General features: G+C 39.5%; 1 protein-coding gene across 3 annotated transcripts in view; it reads left to right on the top strand.

Moving 5' to 3' along the window:
- si:cabz01090165.1 (uncharacterized protein LOC100333421 homolog) overlaps window positions 1-12,092 on the top strand; it is a 400,716-nt gene that overhangs the window by 373,163 nt on the left and 15,461 nt on the right. For all 3 annotated transcript variants that reach the window (XM_063493435.1, XM_063493434.1, XM_063493433.1), the window contains exons 12-14: window positions 6,545-6,728; window positions 8,455-8,674; window positions 8,746-9,007. In XM_063493435.1, coding sequence (XP_063349505.1) covers window positions 6,545-6,728; window positions 8,455-8,674; window positions 8,746-8,867 — 526 coding nt within the window. In that variant the 3' untranslated portion in view covers window positions 8,868-9,007. The remainder of the gene's footprint in view (window positions 1-6,544; window positions 6,729-8,454; window positions 8,675-8,745; window positions 9,008-12,092) is intronic.

Here is a 12,092-nt window from a genome sequence, read left to right as displayed (position 1 = left end):
TCTGCTCTCTAAAACGATAAAGCTGGATATTGTTTTTATAGTGAGGAATTCTACAGCTCATGATTCCTATAGAGGACAGGAAGCTGGTCTATTTTGGACAAAGTGGTGGAATTTAATAACATTTGTTGTTTTTGTACAGTTGGTTAATGCATATAATCATCATTATGTGCAGTCATAGACATCCAGCTCATATTAATCCCTGTAAAATACTAATCTTACAGGGATTAATCAGCTGTAGTTGATAGCATTGAGTCAGGGATTAATCATTTATCTTGTTTCTAATCACACATAAGAATAATGTCTAAATAAACAGATTAGCTAAATGCATCCTTTAGGTAACACAATATTCCAGTGATTACCTCAGGCCATAGTGGATTAGCCAAAGCACCGATGATGACGTCCCCTCTGCGGTAAATAGGGCCTCAAACCTGTCCTTAATTGATGAGGTGATGCAAAGAAGTGACAGGAGCCACAGTGTTCTCTGCAACTGAGAATTGTCACCATTAATTCTACAAAGTGGCTTTATCTGAGGTTGTTTGATGAAAATGGGTGAATATTGCTGGATTGTTTGCTGATGCTTATCAAGAGAGGGTCAGGTTTTATGGAACAAAGAATAATGAAAGTCTTAAAAGCTGTAACATTGCACCGAGTGTTTTTGGTTCATTTCACCATCTATAATTATAACACACCTCTTTCTGTATCCTTCCATCCTTGTCCTTAAGTCTGTCTGCATTCTTGTGTGTGTGTGTGTGCAAATCTTTTTGTCTAGTGTTTGCAGTAATCTGAGTGTTTCAGAAGGTGGCCTATTTACAGCTCTTATGTTTCTCTATTCAGTCACCATTCCACCAATAACATCTCACAGTCTCTCTGCAGCAGGAATACTTGATTTTTTTCCTTCATCACTAAATGTACTCATATGTACTCATATTGATATCAGAACAGGCCATCGCCTTAGGGTGGCAAACATTTTGAAATTCTTTACTGCTTTTTCTTTACAGACTTTTGTATCACCATGTTTCCCAGCTCTATGAAAACGCTGCTGCAATTTCTTGTCCGTAGTTGGTTTTTGGAAAGTATTTTTTCTCTTCATGTTACGCTGTGGACATCGAAGCTGCAGCTGTCACTGCTGTTAAAAGTGTTTTTAAAAGTTGTTCTCATCTCAGCGCGTCTGATTCTGCAATTCTGACAGATGCTGCTGGTGTTGCAGAGATACTCACAAGGTCTCCCACGGATGCAGTGTGCGCTGAAAGATAATGGTTCTCCTGTGACGAGCAAATAAATTCATAATTCAAAAAAGGGAAATGCTTTGTTTCACTTTTTTGTTTCCTTTTAACTTGTTGTTTGGTTAGATTTAGAAGGCCAAACTATTTGGTTACATTCAGGAACTGACTATGATTTGTCTTAAAGTACTCACACAACAGCTTTTCCTGTGCATTGAAAGTGTTGCCAAGAGGTCCTAAGTGTTCATATGTGACAAGATGGGAATGACAGACCTCTGTCAATGTAGCCATAGCCTCTGGTGTGTCACAGCGCTAATGCCAAAGGACACACTGAGTGTGTCGGTGAGAGGCGTAGCATTATTTGACCCTGGGAATCACAAAAGACTGGTTTTTCTCACTGGTTTGGATACTATGGAAAAAACAGTCAAGTAACACAACAGACTAATGTGTGAGCACAATCTCCAAATAGCACAGATAGGTGTGTTTATATTTGTATGTGATTTACAAAAGTTGTGCTGTTTTCTAAACACAGGTGCAAACAGTTCATTTTAATATAACATGTCCAATTTGCCAAGAGCCCCACAATTTATAGCAGGGTCATAGACTAAAAGATGATATTCATCCTTTAGTTTTCTCTAAGTCACAGTCGTATGTGTGTATGTTAAATGTAGGTCCAAGGTGGTAGTCTGGCAGACAGAGTTATTATAATGGAAACAGGCTTCAGTAATTGACAGGCTCCGATGCACGACTCTAAACCGTGCAACAGTATTTTAAGATTGTATTCTTTAGCATTCCTGTATTAAGAGAAATTGAAGTCCTTCGAGGGATAAAACAAAGCGTAAATTATTGACTGACAAAAGTTTATTTCTATACTCTGCGGCTATATGTCTGTGAAGGTTCTCAGTCATCCAGGTCATCATAGTCAAAGGAGCTTGCAAAGAAAAGCGTCTGGACTTCTTTAAGTTGCTTGAAGACGTTTCACCTCTCATCCGAGAAGCTTCTTCAGTTCTCTGCGGCTAGTGGTGATAACAGTACCACCACAGATTTCATGGAGGAGTCGCGCGCGTGTGTGTGTGTGTTGTCAAAGTGCATGCAGTTGAATCTGTGTAAGTTCACCACTAAAAACATTCGTGTTAGCTGAGGTCACTGTGAAAACTCTGTGCACTGTCCATGGTGCTGAAATTAAACATTGAGTGACTGTTAAAAAAGAAAGAAAAAAACTTTATTAAGAAAAAAAAGCAGGTTTGTTAACATTAAAGCGCTGATTGGAATAGAAGCGAACAGCACAATTAAGAATTCCTGAACCTGATGTCCATCCAGGATCTGATCGTTTTCAGGACAGGATCCAAAGTCAGTGTCAGAAGTTGCCACCAATTCAATGCACTGTTTTTAGTGTTAAATTTAAACTCAATTAGCAGTAAACTGTGTGTTGCAGACATTAGTACAATTAGATGAGTAAAACAAGTTTGCACACTTGATTTAAATAGTCTCCTCCCTATTTTCTGTACCTTGAGAACGGTACAAAGCCTATGATTTATGGTCCACAATCATAGGCTAGTAATGTTAAGATATAAAACATACACTGCTGCATCTCCTTATTTGACTGCAATGACACCCTCATTTTCCTGGTTATTTTTCTGTATTGTTTCTACAGTTTCACTTTCACTTTTTTAACCAATGCTATCGCCCCCTGCTGGTCATTAAAAAGAATGTTGTTTTAGGCAGTTCTGTATTGGCTGCCATTTTCAGGAGTTACCTTCTTGTAAAAGTCTAATCTCTGAATATTTGAATAGAACCTGTGTCCAAAAAACTTTAGTGTTTGAGTCATTTCAGCTGACATTAGTATTTCCACAGCTAGCTCTGCTGTTTGTAGTTCAGCAGCTGCTTCACTCACAAAACAGTCGTCCAGTATTACTAAAAAAGTGTCTTTTCTTTAGAAAAGATTTTGTTGGAGAGACATCACTAATCCTGGAAATTATTGATCCTCTTTTGATAGCAACACCAAATATATCCCTCTGAATGTAATGTTAACTTTTCAATTAACCTTCAAAATGGAGTACCTTTGAATAAATGTCACTATACTCCTGTTTGCTTTTCAGCTGTTTCTTGTCTAATTCTAAGTAAGTTGTAAATGAACAATTAACCCTTAAATTTGACTGAAGAATGTAAAGTTGTTTATTATCATTTCTAGACCTTCTTCTGTTTATATTTCTACATGAAAGTATCTTTTTTCTATATTTTTTTCTTTGTGTTGGGTCTCTGCATCCTCCATTGTGACATTTCTTTAATTTCACTCCCTCAGCCCCTTCTCCTTCTCTCTCTTGTCTCCTCTCTCATGACTTCTGTTCAGTGTCTTCCTCTCTGTTTGTTTCCTATCGTCTTCTTTCCTCTCTTCCCCACCGTCTTCCTCACCTCTCCTCTGTCTTTAATCTCGTTCTCCTTTATACCCTTTGATTTTCAGGTTGACAATTGAAAAAGCAACATCCCTCTCCTCTTGTGCACTGTCTGTCTTTCTTCTGTGTGTATATTCACTCTATTTCAATTTTCTACCTCAGTTTTAGCTTTTTGTATTATTGGAAACCATGAACATTGTGTTAGACTTCTACTTCTCATTCTCTTCAGCAAATCAGGAACAGAAATCATTACACCCAGAGAAGCTGTGATCCGTATCAATGACGTGTTTCTGAGAAGTGTTGATTAGACAGCAAAGAACTGCGATGTCATCGCTGGGCTTATTTCAGTGTTGAGCTTTCCAACCAGAAGCTGTAAGGACACCCGCATGACAGAATTTGTTACAGGAAACATATAGAGCTGACACACCTGACCAGGGGGTATTGTTAAGAGTATATGGTACAACCAGTGTGTTCGTGAGGAACAGAGCAAAGGAGAGCATGGGGAGGAAGGACAAAGCACAGACTATTGAAGAGAAAGGACGAAATTTAATGGCATACAGCAGTGATATATGAGTGAAAAGAGGTGAGAGGAGATGAAATGCTCAGTGCATCAGAGGATCCTCCAGCAGCCTGAGCCTACAGCAGCATTGCTGACCTACATTAGGGTCACCTGATCCAGTGCTAACTATAAGCTTTATCAGGAAATGGTCATTTTAAATCTCATTTGAAAACTAAAGAGGGTGTGTGTGTGTCCTGAATCCAAACTCAGAGCTGGAGAGGGAGAGGGCTCAGATAGCTGAAATCTCTGCCTCACATCCTACTTTCAGAAACTCCAGAAACACAAGTAAGCCAGCAATCTCAGAGTGAAGTGCTCGATTGGGATAATATGGTACTATGAGGTATTTAAGATATGATGGGGCCGTATTATTCAAGACTTTGTGTGCAAGGAGAAGGATTTTAAATTAAATTCTGGATTTAACAAAGAGCCACCGAAGAGAAGCTAATATAGGGGGAATGTGATCGCTTTCTTTTTTTTTTCAGGAAACTTTTCTAACAACAAGATAATAATAAATTACAACAGTCCACCACATATAGCAAAGTAGCATCAGCACCTAAAATGTCACAAAATTAATAAACAGTGTGCTCATATATTTTTAGTTCAGGGTGTTGTTGTACTATGAATGGACTGCTACTGCCTGACGGCCTTTAGTAATGGCAATCCACAGTAGCAGTATAGTGCTTAATTTATAGGTTTGTGTCTACAGATGAGGTTTTTTTTTAAAATCATAGATAAATGATTATCTGTGGTCTAGCTCTTACCTTTGAAACATCAATCTGTCCATCTATTTTCTGACTCTGGCTCTGAGTCACAAGGACTTCAGTCTAAGCAGAGATGCCCAGACGTCCCACTCTCCAGCCAGCTCGTCACACTCAGATACTGAGGTACGTCTAAGCCAGCCAAAAGACATCCAGTCTGTCCCGAGTCTGCCCCAGAATTTCTTCCAAGTTTGACATGCCTGAAACAACTCACCAATAAGGAGGCAAACTGTTCAGATATCTGAACCACCTCAGCTGTATTTTTTGATGTGAAAGACTCACAGCTCTGAATGATCTCTACTCGCTGATGCCGAGTGTAGACGCCTTTCTGAGAAAGCAAAAGTTTCTCGTGTGGCCCAGATCATTCTGGATTTCTGGATTCTTCAGAGTAGAACTGCAATAAAGAACCAGCTCTACCTTAACTCTCAGCTCTCTCCACCATTACAGCCAAATACAGCATTCATTGGAGATGCTGAACCAATCGCCGGCTTTAAAATGCATTTCAAAAAGGTTATCCAGCCTTGTATCATCTAAATAAGATTCGTCTCTAGAATTAAACTCATAGAATCAAACCTGGAAAAGGTCATTCATGCATTCATTTTCTCAAGGCACGACTACTGAGGTTACAGGATAATTCATTTTTACCTCAAAATAGTTCATAAAGCAGCAGCTCAGCTCCTTATTTGATTTAGCGTCACATCAACTCAGTCCTGGCCTCTGATCATTGGCTCCGTGGATGTTTTTAGAATTCATTTTAAAGTTCTGCTTCTCAGAACTTTGTGGCTGTTATTTTACTTTGTGTGCATTCCTCTCTTTGCTTTTCTGTTAAACTACTTTGTACACTCTGTTTTTGAAGGTCCTACATTAATTAAGTTTATTATAATAAATAATCAGTTTGGTAATATCTTTTTTTCCGATGTAATCGATGCCAAAGTTTTGACAGGAAAATGTTCCAATTTCATTTCTTTTTGGTTTTTTCCCTGAAGGCTTTTAAAACGCTCTGGACTGTGCAGGCTTTTCTTTCAGGAGAGCTGCACTAAAGATAATAAAAGTTCATGACTTTATGCTTACCAAAGTTCAGGCTCAACTTCCACTGGAGCGCAAATGTAACATGAGGGTAGTGAGGCTGCCAGTGTGAGGAAGGTTGAGTCGTTTTCCACTCATTTACAGTGAACATCTTTTTGTAATATACAATAAGTTTACAGTAAGTTTTATTGTAAACTTCTGCATGTGGAAGAAAAACCTTGAATATTTTGTGGTAATGAAAGGATTTGTATCAGAACTCAGTTCATAGTTTCAGCCTGGTTGTTTGGATATCCGTCGTAGTGAAAAGTGAAAGAAATGTTTTGATGCCTTTGGTGTTTAAACTGACCTCAGCGGTGTTTACTGTGCTGTCTTTTCTGTGTATATTCAAATTAGCGTGATAATCCTGAGTTTCTTGCTTCATCTTTCGAGCTATTAACTGACACCGGGCCCTTGACTTCTGAAGCTAATTCACAATGGGTAAACATTTCAAAGGAAAAGTCTAAAAATGCTACAAGAAATATTGTGATCTTTTCTCTCTTTATACCAAAGGCAGGGCAAAACCAATCAAAATGTCTTTCTGTCTTTCAGGATGATCCCAGCTAACCACAAGTACTTCCAGCTGAGTGATCTGGCATCATCGCGGGATTACGAGCTGTGTGTTTTGGCTGTGTATGATGATGGCATCACCGCCCTGACAGGCACTAAGCTGGTGGGCTGTGTGTCCTTCACAACGGAGTCAGAATACGGACGCTGCCACTCTATACGAGACCAGGTTAGTGTGCTGAAGTGTAGCAGGTGTCTGATCAGCTGTTACTCCAGTTGATAACTGTACAGACTTCTGTTGAATCATATATAGTTGATGAGTGGTCACCAATAACAACAGAACATGGAACTGGATACATCAGATAATGTGAAAGGAGCAACAGGGGTCAGGATGGGTTGCAGTGTAGCTTGTAGATGTGTCACAATCATGGGCAAGCTAAAGGAACTTCAGTAACGTACCGTCATGTTGTAGATGATATCAGATCTTTTTCTTCATAAAGGATCGCTTTTTCCAGCTGATAAATTAGGAATTTGATGATGTAAAAAGACACCAAATAACCTGTGACATGGTTCAAAATCAGCAGCAAGCTTACTTTTAATTTTAAAAAATAAAATAAAATCGGCCACCGATGTTTTTGAGGAAGATGTCATTTTTTCGTCACCCTCTAGAATTAGTGAAAATAAGAGTCGAGGATTTTTCCTTCTGTTAGTCCTATATGTGATCGTTGTAAACTTGGAGAAGGCTCTCTTACTCATTTATTTTGGACATGTCCCAAACTGTACAATTACTGGCTGGATATCTTTAAATGTTTCTCTGATATGTACAATTGCACATTAGAGCCGGACCCAATAACTGCATTGTCTGGATCTTCCTCTTCCCTCCTGCGCCTCAGCCCTGCTGCACAAACTACAGTTTTGTTCGGAAAGGTGATTGCTAAGAAAATGATTTTGACCCTCTGGAAGTCTGACACTGTGCCTCAGATCAAAATGCAGTTAGCAGAACTGACTGCTTTGCGGAGAGGATTAGGTATACATTAGAGGACAAACTTAGTGAGTTCTTTGATGTGTGGCAACCTGTTTTAGATCATTTATCAAAGCATAAAGTTCTCTCTGATCGGTCGCAAATAACTTAGTCTGCCACCCAAGCGTATTGTCGGTGTTGAAGTAATATTTTTGTTGCTGCAGTGTAATCTTTTGCCTTATTTGTGTGTTCTTGCCCTTGTTGTTGCTTTGTCTGTTTGTGTTCTTATTTTCGTTATATATCAGAAAATCTTAATAAACATATTTTTTTTTTAAAGAAAACAAGAGTAATCGGTTCAGTTTCTTCCCATTCTGTCCTTTTTAATTGGCTTTAAAAGGACAGGGACTATTGATAGCTTCTTTTAACTATTAGTTCTGAGTTCTCCGAAAAATCCAACATACGCCTTTGAAAAATGTTTTTGTTATGTCCTTGGTTTGGTTTGAATGTTAGGTAATAAATCTTAATACCGAATAAATGAATAAATGATGAGATCATTATTGCAGAGGGCAGAAAAAATACAATAAAAGACGTACAGATCTCTTTAATTACTGAACTGTATTTGATTTTTGTTTAATTTATTGCATTTAATTGAGTTATTTTTTTATTTTGCTGTTTTCTTTTTCTAATTAATTTTTTTTTCATATTGCCCTTCACCTTATTTTTCGTCATGTTAATGTTAACAGAGTTTTGCTTTGACTGCAGTACATTAGAAAAGTAGCCGATAAATATGTAATTTTAACTGGAGGAAGTTGCTTAACTTGTTGCTTTTCCTGCTTTTTGACACCTCAGCTTTCTGTTCTTTATTTCTTTTTGCTTCTTTTGTGATTCCACCTTTAATGTGGTTCATCTTAGTAAACCTACTCACAAATCATGGATCACCCTCTTGCTCTTAGATATTTTAAGAGTGCACATGATTTTTGCTCTCTTCCTCCAGTTCCTGGGTGGTACCATGATCATCATCATTGGGGGAATCATCGTGGCCTCTGTCCTCGTCTTCATCTTCATTCTCCTGATGAAGTACAAGCTGCACAGTAACCACTACAAGCAGAAAGCTGCCGCACGCCACGCCAACGTCTGTTCCCAAACCAACGGAGGAGGAGGAGGTGGAGCCAACATCCTTGCTCTGCCTCCATCATCCTCCTCTGCAGGGCAAGGTAAGATGCTGAGAAAAGCAAGGTTATGCCGCATTCAGTCATTCAATAATCTGACTCCATCTTTTTTCCAGGTGGAGGCGTAAATAGAAACTCCCAACCGTCATCGTCGACAGACGGGATGGGAGGAGCTTCTCTTCGAGGGACGACTGTAGTGGACTTAAATCCCGCCCATGACGATGACATTTCCCAATAACACACAAGAAACAGTCCACCCACAGCCCACCAATCTCTAAGCCCAAACCAATACTCCACCTCCCTCCCCCTCTTTTTTAATTTGTTGCTGGTGCCTGGAGCCAAGCTCCACTTTAAGCCGAGGAGCAGCTCCTGTCATTGGTGAGTCTTTGAATTAGTCACATACAAAAGAGTATCAGGCAAAGTTCAATTCTGCTAATTTAACATCTGATATTCAGTGTAAACATACATTTGATTTCTTACACACTGATTCAGGTATTCAGATAAGGAGTTAACATGACTTGGTTCTGTTTAACTGAATCAGGCAAATAGAACCAAATAGCTTGTTGTTACTCCAGCCATTAATAACTCCCATTTAGGCAGTTTCTGTACTTTGTGGGGGATTGTATTTGTGAGTTTAATAAGCAGTCTTACATCGCACTTACCTCAGATTGTGTGTTTTTTTCCTTTTAACTGTAATTAAATTGTAACTTATTAGGCTTCTGTCTGCTCTGTTCTTCCTCTGTCCTCTGTCAGAGCCTCAGCTCAGAAGGTTTTACAAATCCAGCAGCTCATTTCACCATCTGATGTCACAAACAGTCTGAACCAGTTAGACTGAAACTCATCTTTAGACTGTTACTTAACCTTAATCATGGTAGTGTTATGTGAGGATCCTGAGAATCATCAGTGCTAACATTAACTTCACTGGCACTCGGCCTTTCAGCATCTATTTCAGCATGTTTTTTTCCTTCCAGCTCTTTTCTTTCTTGATTAGCCAATTTAAGGTCATAGGAGGGGTGGAGCCAATCATAGCTTCCATGGGGTAAGAGGTGAGGTGCACCCCAGATAGGTCATTCACAGTCACACCTTAAAGCCAGTGTAGAATAAACCAATCACCCAACAACCCAACACTGTACAAACAGGAACCCCAGCAGGAACACACAGACTGTACATAGAGAAGCCTCCACCAGCTGGTGGATTCAAACCCAGGACCTTCTTTCAGTGAGGTGACAGTGCTAACCACTGTACCTTTTTACATCTTTGGCTGTGTGATCATCATGTCATAACCAAAGAAAATGTATCTCAGACACAACTAAACTTCCATTTTTTAAACCAAAATTCATATTTTATTCTTTTTTTTTCCATATCTTTTACCTTGACACAGGTAGAGAGATGTCTTTTAACGGTCATGCGTGGCCTCCCAGATTGACCCTAAACCAATTTTTATGAGCGCCTGGTGCTTGGTGGGGTCCAGTTCACCTGCCTTTGTTAGCCGCTCTGTTTCAAAGTATTTCCCTGCTGCAAACTCTAAGTCTTCGACATCAGGACAGCTGGTGCGACAGGTGCATGCACACATATAGCAAGGAGCTCAGCGCATGGTTTTTGCTCCCCCGGTAAGAAAAGAATTCAGTTAAATATGGTGCTGCCAGAGAGATGAGGGAAGAGAGAGTTTCATTTGAAGTTTGTTTGAAATTGAAATGTAAGGCAGGCGGGCGCTGGGAGAGAAAGTGATGGAGAGGACAGGCTGTAAGTTGCTTTAATAAACCTTGCGGACAAGGTTCATTTAGCTTGCATGACTGAACACCGAACTCTTCCAATAAAAAATGCACTTTAATGAGCAGTCACTCATATGGATGAGGTACGCACAAGAGCGCCGGCTCAGTGGGGTGCTGCAGTTGGACGATGGTGCTGCAGACCTGCACAAAGTTTCAGCACTTCAGCTAACTTCATATGATATCGGTGTTGTGACATTTTTTTTATATTTTCTTGAGTGTTATAACAATAACACTGTGAACTGATAACATGCACCTACTGCTATCAGTCTGCTTATTAGAGCGTGAGCATCTCACTGATGCATTGCTACACTGGCTCATTCATAAGGCTTAACAAAGTAAAAAGACGTGACCAGGTGATGCACACCACTAGATTAGTCCATTTAAAATGTCTTTTTTTCTTTTTCAATTCTTTTTTGTGATTCTTTTCTGTCTTTGGGAGAAACATTTGCAAAATCTTGTCAGAGCCATAGCTGAACTGTTTTTAGTTTTGACTGTGCAAAAAACTGAAGATGAGCAGAAATTTTGCTCAGACACATACAAGCTAAAGTCCAGGGTTGATGAATTCATCAAAATGACATTAAATAATTTGAATTTTTAATACTCAGAAATTTTGTGTGCTTTAAGCCCCGAGTAAATAATTGGGGATTATTTTTCTCCAGAATAAGCTAATCTCTTCAATTCAGAGTTAATTAGTAATGACTCCTTAGGAAGGAGAATGTGATCTAATACTACAGGAGAGGAGGTAGCTGAGGTAGCGGAGGAGAGCGCAGCTGCTGGTGCCTGAAGTATTTTTACGTTTTTATGTTATTATTTTTAATGACCTCCTGCATGTTCTTAGACGAGCGACAGGTTATTCTCACAGCTGAGTGACATGACTCATGCAATCACTTCAGCTTCACTTCTCAGAACATGTTGCTCTAAATAAACATTCAGAAACTGTTGCGACCTTTACAATCACAGTGTACCTTATTTTACCTGCACAGGTACAGCCACTTGTAACTAAGTCAATAATTTCTACGGTTGGCTGTCGACAGTGGGCGGGTATTTGCACCCTTGTAGTCTGAAACTCATAGAGGCCAGCTGTGTACCTCTGGTGGCAATTATGTACATTAATGCAACAGTAACCTTTAGCGCTTCTGATCTGACCGCCTAGAGCTTCACCTACAGCCAGCTCAGCAAACAGTTCACTAAACATGCAAGCCCATCGACTGTGGGAGGGAACTGAAGCAGTCAGGGGGGAAAAGCCACCAAGCACAGGGACAACAAATCCTCCACAAAGGCTTCTTTGTGTGAGGCAGCAGTGCTAAACTCTGCACCATCATGCTGCCTACGTATTCAGCAGACTTAGAATGTTCAAATGCGTATTAAGCTAACACAGAAAAATGTGTGCATTTTTTAACATAAGTTCTTAGCAGTTATTTCTTTTATTAGTTCATTTAGGAAGACTTTAAACAAAAGGTACCTTTAAATACATTCTCACTCACTACTAACATCCTTCATTATTTTGCGCAGAGGTGATCCTGTAACCTCAGCTGATGTTGATTTCTTCTTTTTGAGAAGCGTTCTGACTGAAGCTCTTTTTGGCTTTTATTTGACAGTGAAAAGAAACTATTTAAAGCTTTATTACTCGCTGTCTCTGCACCTCGGACTAACACATTGTCTCTTTCAGTTCCTGTTGCCTCTCCCTCCCA

The sequence above is a fragment of the Pelmatolapia mariae genome, linkage group LG14 (genome assembly GCF_036321145.2).
Source record: "Pelmatolapia mariae isolate MD_Pm_ZW linkage group LG14, Pm_UMD_F_2, whole genome shotgun sequence".
Lineage (NCBI taxonomy): Eukaryota > Metazoa > Chordata > Actinopteri > Cichliformes > Cichlidae > Pelmatolapia > Pelmatolapia mariae.
The sequence above is the reverse complement of the archived record's forward strand: the minus strand, read 5'-3'. Positions and strand labels throughout refer to the sequence as shown.